We start from the raw sequence: 26,860 nt of genomic DNA on the forward strand, positions 1-26,860 counted from the left end.
TTGCTGTTAACAGTTTGCATCCTAAAACAGACAGGCTGAATAAAGAAAGATGATCCAAGTTTGAAATGAACTTTTGGGAAGAGAACTTCTAATGTAGTGTATTTCAAATTGTAGGTCACAACTCAGGAGAGGCTGTGAAATCACCTTAGTGAGATCACAGCTCGCTCTTAAAATATCAACCTGCATCTTGCATAGTAGGAAAGCATTTTGTGAAACATGTTTTAATTACCTATGTGTGTATATACATATATAAATTATATATACACACACATATTCATGTATGTATATATACATGTGCTGGCTTGCAATATAAAATGTTTTAAACTAAGTGTTACAGTTGAAAAAGTTTGAAAAATGCATCTTAATGATCTTCTCAGTGAAAAAGAAACGTGCCTTAATGATTTTCACTAAGTTTTGTTTGCTTCTGTTCCTTCATCAGGTCTCTCTTCTAGATAACCCTCTTCAGACTAAAAAGAAAAAAATCAAAACCAACCAACAAAACAGGACTCATGCATTTAAAAAAATTTATTTATTTTTGGCCACACTGCACGGCATGTGGGATCTTAGTTCCCTCACCAGGAATGGAACCCATGCCCCCTGCAGTGGAAGTGCAGAGTCTTAGCCATTGGACCGCCAGGGAAGTCCCTCACACATTTTCTTCTTCAGTATTTTCTGGGTACCCACTACATAAAGATTCTTGGATATAGGTTCGTACTCTCAACTTACAACCTCTCAGGGGAAAGCAAGTATGTAAAGGGAACATTATGCAAGTTAGAGTAACTGAAACGTTGAAAAGTCACAGGTAACATGTTGGGAAGGTAGGATGATTGATTCTGACCAGGTTATCATGGAAGGCTTTATGTGGCCATTAGGCTCAAAATGTCAGTAATCAGAGATTGGCAAGGAAGGGTTTAGAAGTGTGTCTTTTTAAGGACTAATAAGTAATAAAGTTTGGCTGGATATGGTTTGAAAGATAGTTTTTAGAACATGTGCTTTAAAAGCATCAAATTCTATCTTGCCCTTAATAGCTTAATGCATTCAGATCCACAAAGAAACTGTTATGATGTTAATTTAACACATTCAGCATAGTGTGATAATTGTTAAAGTTATATCCTAGGAGCAGTGAGTTGCCCTAATCAGAAATTCACACCCCAGGGATGGTCAGCTGGCATTCCAATCAGTGTACTTCACAAGCGACTATTAGAAGCCCTTCTGTTATCCACAGCTCACTCAATACAGGAGGCTTTGCTAATTAGCTTAATAAATGTCAAGTGTGTTTCCACTGGTGCCATGAGTGGCTTGCTAATAATCTTGATGTAGAGGCAGGTTCTTACTTGTGAATTCAGTACCTGATTTAAGATAGGTGGACAGGCTAAAAACAAGTCATTAACAAGAATGTGACAAGCTCTGTAGCTTGTACTTCTGTGGACAGTACCCAAGATCTGATTGCTAAATGCACTTCTGTCCAGCCATTAGTAGAAAATTCTGGTTGCCTGATGTTGATCACAGGGTGATAGAATTTTGCCCTCAACACTTGAGGCAGATGCTACTGCTTGCTAATGTTTAATCAGATATTCTGTGTAAGGCAAATTGAGTATGAACTCTGCTTTTATGTTAAGCAGGTTGTGGATACCACTACCTGCCCAAGACTCTGTGTGGTGAAGGACCGAATTGGCTGTCAGTTTGAAAAATAAGTTAAAGACGTCTGGTACTTTTAAGTTACTCCCGAATAATATCAGTCAATCATCAACACCTATTTATCAAAGCAAGTTTATTTGATTACTTATTCCAGACAGATAATGAGGCTCGTGTGTACAACTAAGAAATTAAGACAATCCAAATAAAAGGCAGGAAAAATTAATATGAACTACACAAACAGCTAGCTAAAAAGGAACAGGAGCTGCATTCATTTTACATAATACTGTGAAGTGATGTAGCACCATTTACCTCAAAGATATCCTAAGCACTTTTTAAGGTAATTACGTGGGTCCTTGCTAAAAATGCAGCAATACATTAAAAATTATAGCAAGCCTGATGATAATCTTATGTTCAACTACTTCAAATATAAAATTATTCCAGAAAAAAATGGGAAATTTGGGAAGGATCTGACCTTGTACAATTCTTTTAAAAAATCCTAAGGAAATAGTTACCATTATTGAGACCAGTTTTCTTCCACCACTTGCACTATATTCATCACTATTATCATGACCTAAATTCTAAGCTTTGGAAGATTTAATAGGTAGTTATTTATTTAAATATGCACACAATTTTATTTATTAAAAAAAATTTTTTTTACACTAAAGTTCTATTTATTGGTCTGTTCAGTCTGTTCTGGTCTGAACCACAAACATGGAGAAATAAGAAATTTAAGGCTACCAAAATCAAAGGATTAGGATCTTTAATGATAAATCCTATTTTTTACCATTTCTAATCATTATTCTAAGCTATTCTACTCTGATCATTCTTAGGTTGAAATTTGTTGAACTTAAGTTTGACCCTGTTAATGAATCTAAGTTAACTGAAGACACATAAATCTAATCATACACCTTTTTCTAAATACTGATGAAGTTTCATCGGAGATATATAAAGAAACTTGGAGAGAAATTCAGTGTTCCAGCGTCCTTCATTAGCCCACTTTACTAGTTAAGAGCCACAGTACATTTTCAGAAATACACCACAGAAAAATCTTAAGAAGAAAATTGCAAAGAGTTTGGGATTATTCAATCCTGAAAAGCTGTGGTTCCTAACTTTTTTTTAAGGGTCATGACCACTTTGAGAAGCTGATGAAATTATGAACTTGCCCTCAGAAAAATGCATATGAACAAAAACTTCTTATATACATTTGCAAGGGATTCGCTACAGTCCATGATCCGCAGGTTAGGAATTTCTATTTCAAAGCTGTGGGACACAGTGGAAAATAAGTTTAGCCCATTTCAACATTGCCCATCTTCACTTCACTTCACTGCAACTATATAGGACAGTAAGCATTTTAATGATGTTACTAAATTGCTGCCTTAAGACAAAAACTCTTATTGTAAGCATAGTCTTATAAAATCCTCTTGCCCCAATTTTACAAGGTTTTAAGCCACTTATCCTGTCTCTCAAATTAGTTAAGTCCCTAAGGTTTAAACTAGCAGATAATTGTTTCATTGATATATTATTCTTTAGAGCCAGTCACTGAAAAATGAGATTAAAATACCCTTCTGAAAATGAACATGTGTCTACATACTGAAGAACAGGTTATTTGACTTTATAAAATATATTTCTAGTTATATTTCTAGGTATAGTCTCTACACTTTGAAATCAAATGCATCTACCTAGTGCCTCTGAACATAGCACATAACTGCAGACCATTCCCTCTTACTTACTTGGAACCCTTACAATGGAGGTCTCCTACCATGGTAACAGAATGTACAGTTGACCCTTGAACAATGCAGGAGTTAGGGGCACCGACCCACTTACCCCAGTTGAAAACACTTGTACTGCTATCTCTGCTTCAAAAACAAAGGAATTGATACATGACTCACCCAAGGGCAGGAAGCTGAAACAGTCTGGATCGAATCAGGACTCAAACCCTAGTTCTTTTGATTCCACATATTGTGATCTCAATCAAACTTTCCCCTATAATTAATTAATTAAAGTTCTGTGAAATGAAAATACAAGTACTATATTTATTGAAAAAAATCCACATATAAGTGGACCCATGTAGTTCAAATCTGTGTTGTTCAAGGGTCAACTGTACTCAACGTTCTACCTACTGTTCAGGATAGAAAACACTTCATTTCTGACCAAACCCGCTATCTCAAAAGCACCTCATCAACTCCCCAGTTACCAAACAGGTTGAAGAATGCTATCTATCTTTGAGAAGTCTAATGTTAAACTCTTGGCTATGTCTTAACCCCATGTCAAATGGACCATTAAAACAAGAGGAGGAATGACTATACTACAGTACAAAGGTTAGGCCTGTTGCTTTCTTATTAAAGACGAACTCCACTAGTTACTCCAAGGAATCGGTTTATATAATAGGGTAAACATGGATGTACTTATGGGGAATTCTTAAAGTCCTTATTAAAGAAGTTTTCAATCAATCAATGTTTTAAGTCAGGTGACAGTTATTCAGTCCTTTCATAATCATTCACTTTTGCTCAAATAGAGTATTTATAGAACAAATCTCAAAATACTTGAATAAAGAAAAAGGGTCAACTAAGAGAACAGCTTTGCCAAGGAAGCTACAACTTGGTTATGGGATTTCATTCTCGTCTTTTGCTATATAAAAAGTGAATAATGGAACAACTATTGTTTTCCCCTTGCTCTTCTTTACTTCTAAGAAGTCTCCCTTTGTAAAAGTTAAACACTAGAATTTCCATTTCAGAGATGTAGGGGTCAGGAACAGGAGTGGGAAAAGAAGGATCCTGCTCTCTGAAAATCAGAATTCAAGTATTTCAACTCAATGGTAACGGGCTTGCAAGAGAAAATGGACTATTACTCCACTGGCTAAATGGCATCCCATGAGCCCTATAAACTATATAACCAAGAATTTTCCCTGCAGTATTCAAATGTACCATTTTGTGTTTTTCCTACTGGACCTACTAAATGGTGAGTGAAAGCTGAAGAAGGTAATATATACCAACATTCCTGGCTGTGTAATCTATACATTTTCATTTTAAGAGTAATTCAAGCATAATCCATATTTAAAAAATTAGACTAAAGAGAGACAGTAAAGGTTTTAAAGTATTCTCTTTGAAAAGATGGTATCTTACAGTACATACAAAAATACTCTGAAAATACATACGACTTCATTTACAAAACACTGAATCAACATATTACAAGAAGAATTACATGGTTATGGATTTTAATAAATGGAGCATGCATTCATGAAACTTAAAAAATATTAAGAAATGCACTGAAAAAAGCAGTGTAAAAAAAGACAACTCATATATTTAAATAAAAATTACAAAGGTCCTGAGCCAATTAATGGTTGGTAACAATGTCATTCAAAAATGCCTTTAGGTTTCAGTAAAATCCACTGCTCATTTCTGCATGCCTAGTCCACGAAGGAACTGTTTGAAGTTGTGGCGGTAAGTAATGGTCAGGAAGTATCATGCCAAGTTAATCGTACACTTCAAAAATACAAGTTTGCCATACTTAAAGGCATCTTACTGTTGATGCCGGAATGAGTTGCTCCTCAGTAAAAAATACCAGTCAACTAACAAGAATGGCATGAGATAGGATATGTAACAATTTCACCGTTCATATACTGACTTTCAGTATCCTGGTCATATTTTGATTCTTAATAAAGATGCATTTCAAAGGCCTCCATAGGAGGCAAAATATAGAGAATTTATGGTGCCCAACTCTTATGTAATCACTGGACTAATCCTCCCTGGTAACTATGCAACATTTGGATAGAAAGGCACGATAAAAATTTAAATATTCCGTGTGCCAATCTCAGAAAAAATAATTTAAATCAACAGAACAGACAATAAGTACATCTACACAAATGAGGAAAGCAGAGAAGATACCTCACATTCATTTACCTCAGGTTTCACAAAGTGGCTTCAATGCTAAAGTAAATGTGTTAACATTTGGAAAATTACATTTTTTGTTTTGTTTTGTTTTTTGTTTTCAACTTTTTTAGTTCTATACAATGATTACAACATAAGACTTAAAAAGAAGAGGGGGGCGGTGTTCAGGACTTGTTTTATCAGTGTCCAGAGAGCCAAGAACTGGTTCCCACAACAGAGAAATAAGCATCGAAAGTTAAGGCAGTAAAACCTCCAACGCAAAGCCATAATATTGCAGATGATAATTTGATAGCAGGTGATCCTCAGAGAATTGTATGTAGCAATCAATGAGAGAATGCTACAGCATCTGCAGGTCAAAGTGTGAGAGTTCAAAAAACCACTTCAAGGTTGTTAGGCCGATGACTGTAACTTTCACCTTATTTTATGTATGACAGCCACCTCTATCTTAAAAAGAGTGGCTGCATCTATGCCACTAAATGATTGCATATTCACTTAAGTAAGGAGGCACTGCTTTTACCGATTTAGGGTCAGTCGAATGGAATTTTTGATGACACGGATGTTATTTGCTGGAACTGGAGATGATGAATCTGGTAGTTCTTTACTGGGCAGTCTCTGTTAGAAAGAAATACAAAGTAGGAAAAACAAATACACATTATAAAGGTCCAACGAGTAAATCAGTCTCAAAACTCTGCGTTTTTTCCAAATGCTTTAAGTTCCTAAACACTCAAGTATGTGTTGAATATTTTTTCCCTATGTTCAATTCCCCTTGTTTTGGGGACTTATTATTTTTTTTAAACAGGTGAAAAGCAGAGGGATAGGGAAAGGGTAGAAGTGGGAGGACTGTATGAATAGGAAAGAGGACTTTGTTTAATCAGTTGCCACTTCTAGACTGAGAAATGCATAAAGAACGAAGTCCTCCTCAGACTCAGGCAATGTTAAAGAGAAACAGCTGAAGAGCATGGTCACTAAATAGGAAATTCTTGGGGTGCAAGGTGAAAAAATGAGTGTGTGATACAGAGGAAAACTTGATATCTAGTTATATCCTTCAATTAGTTTCTGTAATACATTCATGCAAAAGAATAACCCAACTTGTGAGATAATTAAGTTTTTTGGAAAACCAACTTTGTAGTCAGGGTAGGTAACTTCAGTGATGGTAAAATTCAGGGACAACTATATGAGGGCTTTTGAAGACACTAAAGATTATTATATAATGAAGGCAAAGTCTAAGACTGAGAAACAAAGACAGAAGCCTAAAATACAGATAGTTGTCTGACAGAAACAGCATATCAGCTTCTTGTCAAGAGATGACTGCAAGAATTAATTCTCCTCGCGTGTTACCTTGGCTAAACAAATTATATCATATGCACATCCATTCAAAAAAAAAACATGAAAAATTTCAGATGTGCATAGAAGTAGAGAATAGGAAGGACAATGAAGACTTACTTAGATGCCACAATGAAGACTCACATTATTAAAATTTTGCCACATTTGTTTGGTTTATGCCCCTTACCCTTTATACTTGAAATCTTTTAAAGCAAAACCCAGACATGTCATTTCACACTTTCACACTTTAATATCCATCTCAAATTTTTTTTTCCATTACCATACATAATATAATTATACACCTCTTCTTTTTGTAACCCACTCTTATGTTAAAAGAAATTTTATAAATTCTACAACCAATAGAAAGTATGAGGACATTTTCTATTTTGCTTTAGAATTGCCAATACATCCTGGGGAACCTGGCAGGCTGACAGTTGACTGTGATGAGAAACACTTTTTTAATGGGGGGTGAAAAATAAGCCATTTTGTTTACTGTAACCTCTCAAAGAAGGGCTTTTTCTGATTTACACAAGGCTGATTTTTTTGAGCACCTATAATATTATTAGCTTAAATGGTAATCCTTTGAAAATAAATTTTTAAATTGAGATTTAGGGGCTCTTTAGCTCATGTTTTAAAAGTACTTACTCTGTATACCAGTATATTTGGTTCCTCCAAAATATTAGTAACTATGGTCCCCAACTATCAAACCTAAATTTTGTCAGTAAGCAGTGGTGTACAACAAAAGACTATCAAGTGTTGGTAAGAAATTATTGTGCTGAACACTAAACTGCTTCTTTAAAAATAAATAAAAACAAAGGTTGAACATAACCTGCATAAATCGTGAAGTCTTAAACGACTCTCTCTTTTCTAGACTTTTGAGGTACATACATTTAGGATCATACACTTTGTTTGCTATTTCCAACCCAACTTCCAACTATACTGCTGGTCTTTGAGGACAGGGACAAAATCTTAGTACTCTTTTCCTCACCCCGTGCTAGGCTCTTCTTAGTAAGCTTTTTGTACCTGCAGATTACGTATGAATTTTTACCTGTGTATTTTATAACAAATAAGACTATCTATTACCTTTTTGCGTGATGTATCAATAGTTGGAATAGGCATACATTCTCCTCCAATGGCATCCTAAAAACAGAATTACATACAAGTGAAAACTTTCTTTCCTATATGCAAATGCTTATTTCTACATGAAATAAAACATAACCAAAAGTTGACAGATATAATCTGATCTACTTTTGAATATAGTACTTTTCCTGATACATGGCTCTTTAAAAGTAAATATTTTGAAGCACACTATTGATATACTTACCACTGATTTTCTTTTTCTGTCTTCAGCAGCACGTGATTCCTTAAACGTTGATTCAAGTCGAATAAACTAAAATATGAACATTAAAATGAATTGCTATTATTACCTATAAAAACCACATAAATCTATATAAACTGAGAAACTAATTAGTGACCAGGCTAACATCAAAACTATTACGGGGGCTTCCCTGGTGGCACAGTGGTTGGGAATCTGCCTGCCAATGCAGGGGACACGGGTTCGAGCCCTGGTCTGGGAAGATCCCACATGCCGTGGAGCAACTGGGCCCATGAGCCACAACTACTGAGCCTGCGCGTCTGGAGCCTGTGCTCTGCAGCAAGAGGCCGTGACAGTGAGAGGCCCGCGCACCGCGATGAAGAGTGGCCCCCGCTCGCCACAACTAGAGAAAGCCCTTGAACAGAAACGAAGACCCAACACAGCCAAAAATAATAAATAAATTAATTAAAAAAACAAACCATTACGAACATGGTTTGATGAGGGAAGAGAATTTAAATTAGATTGAATTCAATTGCCACCCTTAATTTCTAAAGTTTTATCTTTTTGTTTAATCTATCCAGATGATAATGAATAAAACAGTTTTACCACCACCTACTGGAAGCAGAGGAGATCAACATTATAACACAATAAATATGATTATTTAGTTACCAATAATGCCTTTATGTAAGTCAAGGAGAAACGAAGATCAATCATTCAAATTTTTAGACACATTAGTAATTTGAATTTTTAAAAAATTAATTAAGTTTTTATTTTTGGCTGCATTGGGTCTTCGTTGCTGCACACGGGCTTTTCTCTACTTGCGGCGAGTGGGGGCTACTCTTCTTTGTGGTGGGCAGGCTTATTGCTGTGGCTTCTCTTGTTGCACAGCATGGGCTCTAGGTGCACGGGCTTCAGTAGTTGTGGCACGTGGGCTCAGTAGTTGTGGCTCGCAGACTCTAGAGCGCAGGCTCAGTAGCTGTGGCCCACAGGTTTAGATGCTCTGCGGCATGTGGGATCTTCCCGGACCAGGGCTCGAACCCGTGTCCCCTGCATTGGCAGGTGGATTCTTAACCACTGCACCACCAGGGAAGCCCAGTAATTTGAATTTAAGATGAACAATTAGTATTATCCTATTAGGGTTTAGGTAAATACTCTTTTTAAACAGTCAAATCCTAATGGAACACTAAGATAACTGTGAAGAATTTGAGTTTCTTCAGCACTATTTTAAGTTTACTTTGAAAAAAATCAACTACTGAATCACCACTGAAGCTGTAATTTTACCTTTTCTATGTCTTTCAACCTCTTAGAAGACCCATCTATGGATGGGGAGTGGGATCTTTTGGTGGCAACATTCTTAGTTATATTTGACATTCCATTTAGATGTGGCTGCCCCTGGGCAGGGCTGTGGGGTGTTGTGATTCTAGGAATGACATTTCGTCCTACTACAGTAGGAATGGTACACACAGCTGGAGGTGATACAGCTTTTACTGCAGAGTCAACTTCTGAAAAGGAAAAAAAGAAAGATTTCAGTAATTAAATACAAATGTAGTAGTATCGTTACTAAAAAAAAGCGTAGATACCTACTTGCACCAATGACGGGAATAGACAGCCCTTGAGCTGGAGGGACAGTCAGTGGCTTTTCCACAACTACAGCAGCAGGCTCAGCATTATTCCTGTTAAAAGTGTTAAAATATCATCATTAAATGATTTAAATAGTATGTATTTAAAACACTCTTATTTTAACATTTAAGATAATTTCTTTCAAGTACTCCTAACTTTTAACATTTCACTGAAGGAAGAGAAAAGGGTAGGGAAAGGAAGAGGACCCAGGAAGAGAATTAAAAGAAAAAATTAAAAGGAAAACCTGCACATTTCTGTGTACTTATCTACTCCCACATACGCATAAACCTATACCATGCCCCAGAGATTACCACAAATTGTCAAATAATTCTAAATAAGAAACTGACTAACTGGCAAAATAAAATCTTTTTACAGTTAAAAAAAATGTAGGGCTTCCCTGGTGGCGCAGTGGTTGAGAATCTGCCTGCCAATGCAGGGGACACGGGTTCGAGCCCTGGTCTGGGAGGGTCCCACATGCCGTGGAGCGGCTAGGCCCGTGAGCCACAATTACTGAGCCTGCGCGTCTGGAGCCTGTGCTCCGCAACAAGAGAGGCCGCGATAGTGACAGGCCCGCGCACCGCGATGAAGAGTGGCCCCCGCTTGCCACAACTAGAGAAAGCCCTCGCACAGAAACGAAGACCCAACACAGCCAAAAATAATAATAATAAAAAATAATAATAATCAGTGTTTAAAAAAAAAAAAATGTATTTAGCAAAGGTATAGAAAAGTTTACATTATCCTCAAATAAACTGAAGACTGAGAGGAAAATTTTGAAATACAGACCTTTCTGTCTCTCCTGAAGGAGGAATATCAGGCTTGGAAGGCTTGTTTGTAGACACTGGGGAATTAAAAGGTGTTCCATTATCAGTGTCTCTGGAGCTATCCAAACAATTGCTATCCAGAGATGATCTTTTGGATTGAGGTCCACTTGAACTTCGACTGACATCAGAAAGACTTTGCTGAAAGAGGGGAAAGCTTTTAGGATTTCAAAAAGTAAATGAGAAAAATGACTAGTTTCAATTCTTAAGTACATATAAAACAAATTATCTTTTGTGATTAATGAAGGTAAGATTTTAGTCCTAGATTGAACTGTCTGTACTTTCCCTCTTTCTTCTCAATAGGTTTGGGCGTTGTAAAAATGCAAATTTGGTCCCAGGATCATTCATCTGAGTTCCACTCAGATTGGAAAGTTACAAGTACAAACTCACCTTTTTCTTCTTCTGAAGAATCTCTGAGGGAAGGTAGTGATGAAGTTGTTTTTTTTTAACATGAGTTGCTTCAATTTTCATTCCCTCCTTTAGCATGTTTATATTGTTTGCCTGTCTGTACACTGTAACAGAGTCAGTATGTTAAAATGGGGAACTTCCTTCTGAACCTAGGGCTCTGTTTTCTTTTTCTGAAATACATACCTTTAATATCTCCACATCACTACACAAACACACATTCCTCTTACAGAACAAATACTTCCAAAACATTTTCACAATGTCACAATCCTATTCAAGTACTGACTAGTTTTCTCATGTCCAACTTCTAAGACTTCCCCATAATCAAATCTAACAAAATAAATGTATGGAAAAAAGGCTTTTTCCAAATCTTGTTTTCTGCTATTTTCCCCAAAGGCAATGTCTTCTCATAATTATTTGCCCAAGTCTGAGCTAATCCTAATACCAAATATCCAAGATGCAATTCAAGTTCTCCTCCTCCATGAAGCTTCTTTTACTACACCAATCACAGAATGTTAGACATGAGAAACCATCTAAAAGTACATCCTTATTATACAGGTGGGTAAATGAGGCTCAACAGCCTTGAATGCCTTGCCAAAATGGGAATACACGTAGCCCTAGGTCCCCAGTCTAGTGCTTTTCACTCCTTATAAGAAAATCAGTTTTATTAACTACCATATAAATTATTTAATGTATGTTAATTGTGAATACCAAATTAGATTATAAGCTTACTCAAGACAGGGATAGGAGGTTTCTTCTGCACAGTAACTACTGTGAAATGTAAATTATTTAATCTCTTGGGGCCTCAGTATCTCTATCTGGAGAAGAACATTTTATAAATCTATAATAAACAGAGCTTCCCAACCCCCTCCTTTTGGAAAAATGAGTCCAAATTAGAATGGAAAAATTTATATCTATGTTTTCATTCCAGATTGCTTATAAAAGAATCACCAGGAGTGCTTGTTCAGTGTGCAGACTCCTGGCTCCACTCCCAGAGCATGTGATTCAGTGGTTCTAGGTGATGCACAGGAACCTGGATTTTCATGATAAATGTGAGTGCTAATTCAAAAGAATTTAGAAAACTCAGATGAGCTAACCAAGAATATTAATAGTATGAATGTCCATTATTCCAGATTATTAAGACAACTCCAAATTTATAACAGATATATTAAGATATTCCAGGGAGATATTCTTAGGGAGCTAGATGTGAAAGACTTTTTTCACTGATTCTGAAACATATTCAGCAAGCCTGTACTGAATGATATTTATTTCATGTAAAAAAAGTAAAAAGCAAGTCGTCTTTATGACTGTGATTACAAACACTGGCTGTGCACACTAAGAATCACCTATAGAGTTTCTTTAGTCTTCTTTTTGTTTTAAAACAGTTAATACATTTACCTGGTACAAAACTCAAAGGGGGAATTTCCCTGGTGGTTGAGCGGTTAAGACTCCACACTCCCAATGCAGGGGGCCCGGGTTCGATCCCTGGTCAGGGAACTAGATCCCACATGCATGCTGCAACTAAGATCCTGCATACTGCAACTAAAGATCCCGCACGCGGCAACAAAGATCCCATGTGCTGCAACTAAGACCTGGCGCAGCCAAATAAATTAAATAAGTATTTAAAACAACAACGACAACAACAAAAACTCAAAAGGGTTCAAGAGTATACAGTGAAGTTGCCTCACTCCTGTCCACTAGACACACCTGGTTCCTTGACCTAAAAGCAACCAGTTCTGCCAGTTTCTTTTTTAAAAAAACTATATATCCTTCCAGAGATAGTCTATGTATTTTTAAGCAAACATACATACAGTCTTTCTTTACACTGGTCTGCAACCCCCCACCCCCCGCCCACCAACATGTCTTGGAAGTCGCTTCATCATGCCTTTACTTTTTTAATAGCAGAATTTATTTTCATGATATAGATGTTCCATCTTCATTTAACCAATTGTGGAACTTTAAAAAATATAGCCAGCCAGATCCTAGGCAGGTGATACTGCGTTACTGCCAAGGTTGAGCACCACAGCTCCATGATGACAAAGTCTTACCTGTATCAGTAAATGACTGTATATCATATGTCAAGTCTATATTAACGCTTTCTGCATTTTCTACTCTCCGAAAAATTATTCCAAGGAACCACATTGATACGTAATTGTTGCTATAAAATAAAATTTAAGAATTTCCATTAATTTTTACAATTTTACAGATGCTATTTGGTAATTAAAACTTGGTCTACGGAAGCATAAATACAAATGTCAATGGTTTGGCCAAATTCTTAAAACTGACACCAATGACCCCTGTTAAGTTATCCTGTGTTATTATAAAAGAGGATTAAATGCTTCGAAAATGACTTACTAAATATATATTTAAAGATGCTCCAAATATTGTGACGGAGTTTTTTGTTGGGGTCTGTGGGCTACCAACATAGCATGTACTTAGTTTTAATGCATGACAACTTGTGCTCAAGTATACAATGTATTATCCTCCATCAATGCCTGTTAAATAGCATCTCACAACTGATGTTAAACCATGCATATTTCAGATACCATTATTTAAAAAATATGATATTAAAAAATAATTAACTTACTCTTTATGATGTTCCTTATTTCCTGGGAATGATTGGGGATTTACATGGGCAAGAGTTATAAATTCATTCCGTTCCAAATTTCCAACAAGTACACGTATTTTAGATTCTACTAATCCAACCCTAAAATAAAACGACAAGATTTTTCCATATTAAATGTGGAAGCTACATCCAAGTAAACCAAACAGCATATTAGCTATGATGCTTTACAGGGTTCATTAAAAAAATTCAGTCCAATATTTTAGGGACTCTGTTTAAAATACCATTCAAGTAAATGACAAGTTACTTAGTGAATTTGTTTCCTCCCCTTTCTTTTTCAAGAAGAACTGATCTATTTAATGCATTCCTGATCTAAAATACCCTGCCTTTTAAGACCATAAAATAGTCATGATTGGAGCATGAACAAAAACTGTCCGTTCACCTGGTTCTAAATCTTTTTCTACTTTCAAATATTATGCCTAAACCCTAAGACTAACATATATTTAAATAATGTTAACAAAAAGAGCTAATAACTAGCCCTTAATTCATGAAATAAACATGCTCTAATCTTTACAAAATTGATACTAGATATTAAATTTTAAAAAGAATTCACTAAAATCAGATCAGATACTACTAAAATATAGAAAGTTTCATCAGGGACTTCCCTGGTGGCACAGTGGTTAAGAACCTGCCTGCCAATGCAGGGGACACTGGTTCGATCCCTGGTCTGGGAAGATCCCACATGCCGCAGGGCAACTAAGCCCGCGCACCACAACTACTGAGCCTGTGCTCCAGAGCCTGCGAGCCACAACTGCTGAGCCCGCGTGCTGCAACTACTGAAGCAAGTGCGCCTAGAGCCTGTACTCTGCAACAAAAGAAGCCACCACAATGAGAAGCCCACGCACCGCAGTGAAGAGTAGCCCCCACTCGCCGCGACTAGAGAAAGCCCGTGCACAGCAATGAAGACCCAACGCAGCCAAAAATAAATAAAATAAATTTATTAAAAAAAAAAAAACTTCATCAGATACCTGCAACTTTACTTTCTACCTCACTTAAATGTGACTACTGTTACTTATCTTATTAACTTATTAATGATTTTATGAATTACAAAGAACTACAAGAACATTTTCACATTTTCAAACGCTTGAAAAAGCTTACACATTGTAATTATGTGTTCTTCAACAGCAGATATACAAAACACTGAGTTACTCCTCTGTGTTATCTAAATGAGATGTTGGCAAACTTTTTCAGTAAAGGGCCAGAGTAAATATCTTAGGCTTTGTGGGCCATATGTTTCTGTCACAACTATTCAACTCTGCCATGCAGCAGGAAAAAAGCCACAGACAATACATAAATGAATGAGTGTGACTGTGTTCCAATAAAACTTTATTTATAAAAATAAGTAGCAGACTGGATTTGCACTATACCATAGTTTTCTGACCCCAAATCTAGACAAATAAAATAATGGTTTAGTGAAAGGATTCTTTTCAGGGTCTCTTTTTTTTTTTCTTGTTTGTTTGTTCATTCGTTCATTCATTCATTCATTCATTTTGGCCAACCAGGGATTTGAACCTGTGCCCTCAGCAGTGAAAGCACAAAGTCCTAACCACTGGATCACCAGGGAATTCCCAAGGTCTCTTTAATTGTCAATGAAATAAGCATTAAACCCTTGAAGCAAAAACAGGACAGTAACATGTTTTCCTTTTCCAAAAATCAGACCCGAGGAAAGCACAACCATCTTTGGTGGTCTAATAGTTTCTGCCTGATGGAGCTAGTGAAGTCAATACAATGGAGGCAGAAGGAATCAGTTCAGATGCGCTAGAAAGAATGTACTAGTCCTTGACCAAAAATATCTCCTATCTGTTGACAGAAGCTTAAGATTCTGAAATCTTTCATGCCACCATCTCCTAAATTAAAAGAATATATAGGCTCATACAACTCAATATCAAAAATAACAAACAAACCAATCAAAAAATGGGCAGAAGACCTGAACAGACGTTTTTCAAAAGAAGACATACAGATGGCTAACAGGCATATGAAAAGATGCTTAAAGTCACTAATCATCAGGGAAATGCAAATCAAAACAACAATGAGATGTCACCTCATACCTATCAGAATGGATGTCATCAAAAAGTATACAAATAACAAATGTTGGGGAAGATGTGGAAAAAAGGGAACCCTTGTGCACTGTTGGGGGGAATGTAAATGGGCACAGCCACTATGGAAAACAGTATGGAGGTTCCTTAAAAAACTAAAAACAGAACTACCATATGATCCAGTAATTCCACCCCTGGCTATATATCTGGAAAAAATGAAAACACTAATTCAAAAAGATACGCGCACCCCAATGTTCACAGCAGCACTGTTTATAATAGCCAAAACATGGAAGCAACTGAAGTGCCCATCAACAGGTGAATGGATAAAGTTGTGGTGTATGTGCAAAATGGAATACTACTTAGCCGTAAAAAGAATGAAATTCTGACATTTGCAGCAATGTGGATGGACCTGGAGAATACTATGCTTAGTGAAATAAGTCAGACAGAGAAAGACAAATACTGTATTATATTATATCACTTATATGTGGAATCTGAAAAATAATACAAATGAATGTATATGCAAAACAGAAACAAACCCACAGATACAGAAAACAAACAAGTGGTTACCAAAGGGAGAGGGAAAAGAGGAGGGACAAATTAGGAGTACAGGATTAACAGATTTAACTATGTATTAAATAGATAAGCAACAAGGATATGTTGTACAGCACAGGGAATTAAAGCCATTATCTTGTAATAACTTTTAATGGGGTATAATCTGCAAAAATAATGAATCATTATGCTGTACACCTGAAATTAATATAATACTGTAAATCAACTATACTTCAAAATACATATATGTGTATATATAGGCTAGGTGTGTGTGTGTGTGTGTGTGTATGTGTGTGTGTGTATATATATATATATATATATGGTAATAGGCTAGGTATCAGAATCATTCAAACTGCCTCACAATTTTGCTTAAATCTGACTCTGAGAAGTGACAAAAGGCAAAAATCTGTACATGTATTCTTATCTCATGTCACTTCCAATTCTGAAACATTAATTTGATGGCATTTCTTAAACACTGATGCTTCATGGTCAAGTACAACAGTCATCAATAAGATTTAATAATTCTGAAAATAGAGAAAATGTTTTAGAAATGATAAAGCACCATATAAATATGTTATCATCACACAGTAAGTAGAGAACTTGAAATGTCTTACCACTCTAGATGATTTTCTTCTGTTGATGCACTGGCAGTCAATACTATATAATGTCTGTGAAGAATTTTCAGCAATAATCAGGGGGAAAAAAGCCAGAGAAACATTGTTAGGGTCTGACTTTCCATCATTACTTTTTCTTTCTCCCTCCCAATGAACAAAACAGCTAATACAGGCACACATTTATGAAAATTAAAACATGCTCTGATTTTCACAAAATTAATTCTAGACCTTGTAATTAAAAACAATTCACTAAACCCAAAACCCCACAAATACTGGGTTAGACACTACTAGAATACAGAGACTTTCTCATCACCTAGGGTTTCTGCTAACCTATTCTTTACCTCACTTAAAATATAAGTGACGTCACTTATCGTGTATTAACTTTGTAAGTTTAACATTCTTCTTCCTTAAACACACACACACAAAATGCAAAATTTCACATACCTATATTTTTGGAAAAAATTTGGTGGCTCAAGGAGTTTGGACCAATCTGATTTCCCTTGAAGAATTTCATCTGTGACTGCAAGACCTAAAGAAAGAGAGACAGACAGACAGTGATTTTGAAAACTGACCATCGTATTATCAGCTCCTGTGTGACCCTACCCCCAAAATTCTAACCCCACCAAATCCCTGGGTAAAAAAAAGTGTAGATTTATTATGCTCTTTCTTAGAACATAAAAGTCAATTTCAACCAGACTGGGGTGGCTCTATTTTTGGCCTTCATATTATCATATATTTTGCAAAACCAAGTACTTAAAAAAATACACATTTGAAAGAACTTTTAGAAATAATAGGCATAACTGCAATAGAGAATAAAACTGTTGTCAATCAAAAACTCGTGGGAACATGTAAAGGGTAATAGGGCTAACAGGTTTACCTTGTTTAAATTCTTCTACCATTACTGTTCGAGTTGATGTGGACACATTATACGTAGAATTCTGTTGTGGGTAGGCAGGGGTGATTATGGGCATGAGATGATACCTATCTGATGGATTTACCTGTGAAATTAGAAGCAGAATAATTGATCTATTCTCCTATTTCAGTTGTCCTCACTTCATTTCCCCAAAAGTCTGAAGAATATGAAATATAAATTTAATACTACATCTCCTCAGTTCTAAGAAGTACATTTCCCCTCCCCAACTTCATTTATTTCTGAAGTCAGATGTGTCTGATAATCAGAGTTAAAGAAAACTCTGCAGAAGTTTATTTCTCCTCCAAAAAGCTGTTAAATGGATGGTGCAGCTTATAAACAGTGGTCTTTTAGAACCAAGGAAATACAATATCATAAGTGCAAAAAGGATTATCTGGTCCAATGGTTCTCTATCCTCTTTCTGCACCTATTCAACAGATGACTTCCCCTTGGTTACTCAGAGGAATGAGTACTCACTCTAAAAGCAAATTAAAATGCAAGGTGAGTGAGAGTTATGCTATCTTGGAACCATGAATCTGCTTTAAACTGTACTGCAAAGTACATCTTTTATATACTTCAGTACTTTATTATTAGTAACTAATTACTTATAAGACAGTTTTTAACAATAGATTATAACATCTTGGTTGATATACCCACTCATCAAGTCTTATATGGGTGATTTTTAATGACATAACATTTGGATCAGCATTGGAGATACAAATCATCTGCACCAAAAAAACACAGTAGAGGGAGGGAAAGGACTACAGTTACACAGAAGGAAGATGAACAGGAACAAGAGGAATTATCCTTAACTAGATTGCACTTTACAGAATCATCCTATTCCTAAAAGGTTTTAATGAAATGCCGTAATAAGTCACATACCCGAGGATCCCAAACTGGCAAATTCAAATTGCTTTCTTCTGGTTGCTTTAGCAGCACAGGATTTGGCCATTCCCTAACATGAAATAGGCAAATAAACTCACATAAGACCTCATTTCAGGAACTACATGAAATGTTAAAATCATTAGATGCTGCTCCAACTTTCACATAGCAAATGTTTTGGTTATTTGGTATTGAAAAAAAAAAGAAACTGACAAAGGAAGGGAGTATACAAAGGAAAAAGCTGCTTATTTTAAAGCAGTGTTCTCTGAAAGGGCAAATACTACTTTGCCCATTAGCTGTAACTAATTTAAACCTGAATTTTTTCTTGCCTTCTCATTTGCTTTCATGGACTTAACTCTGATAATTTAATAACAGCAACAGCTAACATTTACTGAGAATACTCCTAATAAATTGTGTGCAGCAGCTATGGTTATCATCTTTAGTTTACATATGAGGAGATCTTAACCTCTGTATAGCTAGTAATTGGCAAAGACTACTCTCATAAGCTAAAGGCCCACATTTACAGTTCCCCCTAGAAGAAAACACCATCTGGGGTCCCATCATTGCCTCAAATTTGATGTTTTTAAATTTAACTTAAAAAAGGAAAAAAAAAAAAAAAGGAATGTAAGACGACAGAAAAGGTGTAAGCATAGCTCTTAAATTTGCAAACAAATTTACATATAGGCAGAGGTTAGTAAGTAGTGAAAATATGCATATGAATACTTACCACTTGGAAAAAACTAAGAAGAACTTATGAACTAAAGTAGAAGCTGCTGCATTTGGATATAATTGGCAAGTTCTTGCAACTAGCATTGCCCAGGAGACACCACCAAGGAATCCCAACATGTTGGAATAAATACCACGTCCTAGAAAATTAATACAGTTGTTAATTATTGTTAGGACCTACTATCCATGACATTCAAGTGTAAGGAACAGTGTAACTTCCCTCCTAAGATTTGCTTAAAACTCTTCCCCCTCATAGAAACATTAAAATCAACAAACAGACCTTCGTGTTAGGCTCACATTCTTATCAGTAAACCCTAAGCTGCTCATCTTACCCCCTACTTTGCCCTCCAATACAGACATCTCAGTTCCTTGCCTCAGTTCTGACTGTCCAACTGGGCTCTACTGATATGACATTGGAATTTCCCACCTTTCAATATCTGTGGTTGAGAGAGAAATGAAAGGGAGGAGGAAAGATATTCGGAGGGTCCACAAGTAGGGAAGAAAAACTTTTCAACAGTACACTAGTTCCCCCTTATCTGTGGGGGAAACCTTCCAAGACCTCCAGTGGATGCCTGAAACACGAGATGGTAATGATATTTATGATAAAGTTTAATTTATAAATTAGGCACAGTAAGAAATTAACAACAATTATAAAAATAGAACAATTATAACAGTATACTATAATAAAAGTTATGTGAATATGGCCTCTTTTTGTCTCAAAATATCTTATTGTACAAATTTAATGCCCTTTCCATCTTAACTGAGTACTTATCACTAACTGTGGTCGTAACGTTTTAAAAATTAATTAATTAATTAATTAATTTATTTTTGGCCGCGTCAGGTCTTTGGGGCTTTCTCTAGTTGCGGTGAGTGGGGGCTACTCTTCATTGCGGTGGCTTCTCTTGTTGCAGAGCATGGGCTCTAGGCGCGCGGGCTTCAGTAGTTGTGGCACGCAGGCTCAGTAGTTGTGGCACATGGGCTTAGTTGCTCTGCGGCATGTGGGATCTTCCTGGATCAGGGCTTGAACCTGTGTCCCCTGCATTGGCAGGCGGATTCTTGACCACTGCGCCACCAGGGAAGTCCCGTGGCCACAACTTCCGCCGTTTCACAGAGGTGAGACAGCAAAACTAGCACGAATTTCTTTTTCTTCCTTTACAACTTCATGATAGAAGATTCGTTCTTATGTAGATCTTAGCAACCTCAACGCATGGTTTTTTTCTTTCCTTAAGTTGATAACTTTCACCTTTTCACTTAAAGGAAGCACTTTACAGGCTTCTCTTTGGCAAATCCAACTTGCCTGCATCACTACTCTTGCACTTTGGGCCCATTAATAAGTTAAATAAGGGTTACTGGAACACAAGTACTGCAATACCATCCCTGTCCCGGGCAGGACAGCGAGAGATTTCATCACACACACTACTCAGAACAGCATGCAATTTAAAATTTATGAATTGTTTATTTCTGAAATTTTCCATTTAATATTTTCAGACTACAGTTGACTGCAGGTAATTGAAACTGCAGAAAGCAAAATGGCGGATAAGGGGGGACACTACCCTAATCATGTTCTTGGGCATTTAAAAATTCAACTGTAAAGCTGGGGACTGACTTCTGTATTGTGCAAAAATTTGTATACCTCTCCATAAAGTACAATAAACCATTGATATTACTCATTTTCTTGAATGATTGTTTCTTTTTTTTGAATGATTGTTTCTTATAGCAATCTATAAAGAAGCATTACCATATTTCATCAAAACTAAGATGTCCTCAGTTATTATATAATATAGATGATTTTATGTCCCATTAAGCAAGAGAAAAAAATACAAAATATCATTTCAGTTATGTTAAATGTGAAAAACATGCATCTAATAATTGACAAAACATGGTATTTATAAGGAAAAACAAATTGTTCATGATACCCCTTTACTGCAGATTACTTTACCCTGCCTACACAATGTAATTGAGCCCAAGGACAAATTCTACTTGCTTAAGGTCTTTTTAGATGTGTACTGTCCTATATGGTAGCCACAAGTCACATGTGCCTATATATATTATTTTTTTGGTAACAGCTTTATTGAGCTATCATTCACATACCATAAGATTCATCGATTAAGTATAAAATTCAATGGTTTTTATTCTATTCACGGAGTTGTGTAATCATTACTTTAATCAACTCTGGAACATTTTCATCACCCCAAAAAGAAAACTTTAACAGTCACACACCTCTTATTTCCCCCAAGTCTTCCCAGACCTAGGCAACCACTAATCCACTTTCTACCTCTATAGATATGCCTACTCTGAACATTTCACATAAATGGAATTATACAATACGCAGACTGGCTTCTTTCACTTAACATAATGGTTTCAATGTTCATCTATGTTGTAACATGTATCAATATTTCACTCCTTTTAACTGCCATATAATATTCCACATTATGAATATACCACATTTTGTGGTCGTTTCCACTTTGACATTATTAATAATGCTATGAACATCTGTGTAAAAGTTTTTGTGAGGACCTATGTTTTCACTTCTTTTAGATATTATTTAATTTTAAATTTAATTAAAATTAAATAAAATTTAAGTTCAGTTCCTCAGGTGCACATTTCAAGTGCTCAACAGCCATATGGTTACTGTATTGGACAGCACAGATATGAAATACTTCCATCATCACAGAAGGTTTGATTGGAAAGCACTGTTTTAGACTGTAAAACCTGATGCCAGAAGTGCAGCACAGCTTAAATGTAGTTACAAATAATACAAAATGTGCTGTGCCAGCTCAGGGCTGGGTCTTTTATGAACCACATCCTATATATATAAACTAGTACAGTTCAAGGCTTTATTAGAAGAGTGTTGAAAGGTAAAAACAAAAGGTTAAAACTATCACAGTAGGTTCTTCATTTAATAAATTTACTGAACACCTGCTATACACCAGCCTCTCTGCTGGTAATGGGGAGACAGAGATGATAAGATGGTCCTGTCTATAGAGAGCTCGAACATGAGTAAGGGTTTTACTCTTCAAGTTCTAACTCATTCTGACTCCCTGGCTGTACCCCAAGATGTAAAGTCAGGGGCTTTTAGTTTTCACCCCTGGGAGAAGAAGGTAGAGTCACACGTCAGAGCACTGGTAAGCATCACACCTGAAAAAGAAACAGCTTCTCCAAAGCTTACTGCACCTCAATCCCCCAAGGTACCAACAGGTTCAGGAATTCCCATATGTGCTTCTACCATGAGCAACTGAAAATTATAATTTTATAATGCAAACGTAAAATAAAAGACTTGGGATACTTACGTTTTGCCCATAGTTTGACTGCTCTTAGGGTGAGTCTGAAAGTTTCTTTATTTGGCACTAAATGCAAAATTTCATCAGTAACTCTACACCCTGAAAAACATAAAGCATTCATTTTTCATTATGCAACAAATTCCAGTTAATTCAAATGTCCTTCTAACTTTGACTCTCAAATGCTAAAAATATCAAAGATACTAAAATATGAGGTTTAATTTCTTTATGTACTTTAAATTATGTACTTTAAATGTAGCCCTTATATAAGAGAAATCACTTTGCTTATAAAGAATTAAAAAGCACATGGGTTATACAATCCAATATTAAAATAAGAGATGAGTCTGAATATCTTTTTAGCTTTTTTCCACCTTTGGCTTTACTGTTAATCAAATGCCTCCAACTTATAAAACTGTTATTGCTTTAATGCAAACCTTATCCACAAATACAGTGATTTACTGTTGCACTCTGGAAATACAGCAAAATGCAATGATTAAGTTAAACAAAATATTGGGTTGGCCAAAAAATTCATCTGGGTTTTTCCATAACAGTTTATGGAAAAACCTGAATGAACTTTTTGGCCAACCCAATATAAACCAGTGGTTCTCAAAGTGTGGTCAGTGGACTCCTGGGAATCTATTAGGTCAAATCTATTTCTATAATATTAATGCTTTCTTTGCCTGTTTCACTGTGTTAACATTTGCACTCATGGTGCCAAACCAGTGGTGGGTAAAATTGCTGGTGTCTTAGCAGTGAATCAAAGCCATCGCAACAAACTGAAATAGTAGACAATATTATCTTCACCACAAATTTGCAGTTAGAAAACAGGAAAGGAACGTGTGTGATGTTTGAACATGTTCAAGGTAAGCTGAACTATCTGTTTTTTTCAAGGAACACCAGTTTTACTTGAAAGAATGATTGACAAGACAACTACAGTTATTCATACTTGGGTATTTAGCAGACATTTCCTAAAAAATGAACAAAGTGAGCCCCTCACTTCTAGGAAAACAAATGACAAAATTTGTTGCCAATAATAAAACTTGAAGTTTCAAGTAAAAATTAGAATTTTGGACAACTGGTATCTGCTAGTGTGAGCTTGACAGCTTTCCAAGACTCAGACTTTTCTAATGAGATTGGTGGTGACATTAATGAATGTGATTTTTAAAAAATTATTTTATAATGAAATGTGTGTTAACATTTAGACAATCCAAATAACTTTGTGAGCCAGTATTTTCGAAATGACTAAGGCATGATAGGACAAAATCATGCATGGGTAAAAGATCCATTCAAAGAATAAGACAGACCAATAGATTTTAATGCAACAGAGTACAAAAAGTTAACTAATACAGTTTTAGGTTTGATATTCTAATTAACACTTTAAAAAGATCACTTTTATTCAGCAAAAAAAGGAACAAACTACTGATATATGCTACAAACGTGGATAAACCTCACAAACATTATGCTAAGTGAAAAAAGCCAGACACAAAAGACCACATATTATATGATCCCATTTGTATGAAATGGCAAATCTATAGAGATAGAAAGTAGATTAGTGGTTGCCTAGGATTGGGAGGTTAGAAAAAGGAATGACTGCAAATGGGTATGAGGGATCATTTGAGAATGACGAAAATGTTCTAAAATCGGATTGTGGTGCACAACTCTGTGAATATACTAAGACTACTGAATCGTACACCTAAAAAGGATGGATTTTATGGTGTGAAATTACTCCTCAATAAAGCTGTTGAAAAGAAAAAGGAAATTGGGCTTCCCTGGTGGCGGAGTGCTTAAGAATCCACCTGCCAATGCAGGGGACACGGGTTCGAGCCCTGGTCCTGGAAGATCCCACATGCCGCGGAGCAACTAAACCTGTGCACCACTACTGAGCCTGTGCTCTAGAGCCTGTGAGCCACAACTACTGAGCCCGTGTGCCACAACTACTGAAGCTCCCGCGCCTAGAGCCTGTGCTCTGCAACAAGAGAAGACACCGCAATAAGAAGCCCATGCACCGCAATGAAGAGTAGCCCCTGCTCGCCGCAACCAGAGGAAAGCCCGCGTGCAGCAATGAAGACCCAACACAGCAAAAAATAAAATAAATAAAATTTAAAAAGAAAAATAAATAAATAAATAAATTTAAAAAAAGAGGCTTCCACCAGAAAGATTATTTAAAAAAAAAAAAAAAAAAAAAAGGAAATTGTCATCAGTCAAGTTTTGGTGTAGTATTAAAGAATACCCACAATTATCTAAAAAGGTTATGAAAATACTCCTTCCTTTTCCAATTACGTACCTTTAAGAGGCCAGATTTTCTTCCTATACTTCAATCAAAACAAAATTTTACAAGAGATTGACTGCAAAAGCAGATATGAGAATCTAGCTGTGTTCTATTAAGTCAAATATTAAAGAGTTGCAAAAATGCAAAAAAATAAAAAAGCCATTCTCACACAAAAATATATTTATATTCACTTATAATGGGTTTACTATTGTTATTTTAAAATGAACTAATAGTTAAACACCTTAAAAATTTCTCAGTTTTTATTTCTAATATGATAAATTGATAAATATAATTCACATAAACAGAAGATCTTGGGGGGGGGTGGTCCAAAAAATGTTTACAGTATAAAAGGGTACTGAGACCAATAAGTTTGAGGACCACTGCTATAAACATAAACATTTCAAGTAAATTTGTGTTTTAAGATGCTTAAATGTGATCAGATTACTTGTATAAAGAAAATTACATCATTTTTAACCGAGTCTGTCTAATTCTTAAAAAGTCTATTAATAGTTTTGCAAAAAGATCTCTATTTGTCTAATTGTTTTCAAGCAGGTATCTAAGATTTCTCTTTAGAAGCTTACCATTTAGGCTGCGAATACACCTTATATCAAGGCTTCTCAGTCGAGAGTCGTCTCTTAGATCTAAATTATCTGATATGGTTTGTATTGCCAGTCTTGCAAAGACTAGATCAATCTTTGGAAAGATGAAAAAAAAAGAGAGAGAGAAATATTACTTTTTCTCCTTTCAGTCCATTCTCCCCCCTTCCCACCTCAAAAATGTAAAAAGTTCTATTAGTTTGGGAAGTTCTACCAAAACTTCCAAAGGCCTATGCAGGTAATATCACATTGGAAAATCACTGCAAAGTTTTAGGAGAATAATTTTCAAATTAAGGGAAAGCATTTTAATTTTGCCAATCATTAAAAAAAATCAAAACCTTCTAAGTGAATTTCTAGATAAAGATGGCAGATCCAACACATTTACATTCACTCCCTCTTGGAACCCCACTAAAATACCAGCAAAATTTTGTTTTGTTTTTTTGTTTTAGTTTTATTTTGTTTTTAAAGGCATAACCCACTAAGTCAAAGAGAACAGAAGGAGACAACAGTAAAAACCATGAAATGTGGAAAGCAGATGGACAAATGGTAACAGACTCAGCAGATCTAAGGAAGCAGAGATAAAACATATTATATCTGGGAAATAAGGACAGGAGGCTGTAAATAAGTTCTTAAAAAGGAACATTTAGAGAATAAAAAAGTATTCTTAGAAATTAAAAATATGATGGCAGAAATGGAAAACAAGAGAACATTTAGAAGGTGAGAAAACCCCAAAAAAGCAGAACAAAAATATGAAGATGTAGTTATAAGTGGGAAAGAAGAAGTAAAAAAAAAAAAAAAAAAAACCAAAAAAAAACACGGCAGTCCTGGGGGTCCAACATACAAATGTTAGGAGTTCCAGAAAGAGGACAGAAAACAAAGGCGGGCAACACAATTGAATTCAATGCAATTTCCAAGAACTGAAGGACAGGTATTTCCAAATTGAAAGAACTACTTGAGTGCCTTAGCACATTTGGTTGAAAAGACACATACCAAAACAAAGTGTATTACCATGAATTTTACAACTATGAAGACCAGGGAAAAAAGAAGAAAAGAAAATCACACAAGTGGCCAAAAAGACAAAATAGGTCACATACAAACGATGAGTAATCAAATTGGCCTCACGCTCCTCAACAGAGTATGGAAGCTAGAAGACAATGAGGCAAGGCCTTCAAAATTCTGAGAAACATTATTTCCCACCTAGAAGTCTATGCTTAGCCAAACTATCAATTTGGTGTGAGAACAAAATAAAGATATTTGTAAACATTCAAGATCTCAAAAATATGTGCTCTTTTTCAGGAAGCTGGTGGATGAGTGCCACTAAAATGAAAGTAAGTCAAGAAAGAAGAAAACTCAAGAGAGAAGCAAAAGGAA

At 35.8% G+C, this 26,860-nt stretch overlaps 1 protein-coding gene and 1 long non-coding RNA gene across 7 annotated transcripts in view; one reads left to right on the top strand and one right to left on the bottom strand.

The window, feature by feature from the left end:
* The window catches only part of LOC118905647, a 67,497-nt gene that overhangs the window by 26,487 nt on the left and 14,150 nt on the right, over positions 1–26,860 (top strand). Inside the window, exon 3 of one of the 2 annotated variants that reach the window (XR_005022302.1) lies at positions 10,905–10,987. The exons of the other annotated variant lie outside the window; for it this stretch is intronic. This is a non-coding gene — a long non-coding RNA (uncharacterized LOC118905647). Of the gene's footprint in view, positions 1–10,904; positions 10,988–26,860 lie in introns of those variants that run through there. 2 annotated transcript variants of the gene reach the window in all.
* PAPOLG (poly(A) polymerase gamma) overlaps positions 1,772–26,860 on the bottom strand; it is a 35,968-nt gene continuing 10,879 nt past the window's right edge. For 2 of the 5 annotated variants that reach the window (XM_036872342.1, XM_036872344.1), the window contains 17 exons: positions 25,475–25,586; positions 22,637–22,726; positions 19,348–19,486; positions 18,621–18,693; positions 17,706–17,826; positions 17,273–17,357; positions 16,829–16,882; positions 13,594–13,713; positions 13,055–13,164; positions 10,992–11,113; positions 10,567–10,742; positions 9,748–9,836; positions 9,445–9,665; positions 8,173–8,238; positions 7,932–7,988; positions 6,043–6,137; positions 1,772–5,871 (listed from right to left, as the gene is read on the bottom strand). In XM_036872342.1, the coding sequence (XP_036728237.1) occupies positions 5,652–5,871; positions 6,043–6,137; positions 7,932–7,988; positions 8,173–8,238; positions 9,445–9,665; positions 9,748–9,836; positions 10,567–10,742; positions 10,992–11,113; positions 13,055–13,164; positions 13,594–13,713; positions 16,829–16,882; positions 17,273–17,357; positions 17,706–17,826; positions 18,621–18,693; positions 19,348–19,486; positions 22,637–22,726; positions 25,475–25,586 (1,950 nt within the window). In that variant the 3' untranslated portion in view covers positions 1,772–5,651. Of the gene's footprint in view, positions 6,138–7,931; positions 7,989–8,172; positions 8,239–9,444; positions 9,666–9,747; positions 9,837–10,566; positions 10,743–10,991; positions 11,114–13,054; positions 13,165–13,593; positions 13,714–16,828; positions 16,883–17,272; positions 17,358–17,703; positions 17,827–18,620; positions 18,694–19,347; positions 19,487–22,636; positions 22,727–25,474; positions 25,587–26,860 lie in introns of those variants that run through there. The other 3 variants (XM_036872343.1, XR_005022300.1, XM_036872345.1) reach the window with 3 other exon arrangements.

The sequence above is a fragment of the Balaenoptera musculus genome, chromosome 13, assembly GCF_009873245.2.
Source record: "Balaenoptera musculus isolate JJ_BM4_2016_0621 chromosome 13, mBalMus1.pri.v3, whole genome shotgun sequence".
NCBI classification, from domain to species: Eukaryota; Metazoa; Chordata; class Mammalia; order Artiodactyla; family Balaenopteridae; genus Balaenoptera; species Balaenoptera musculus.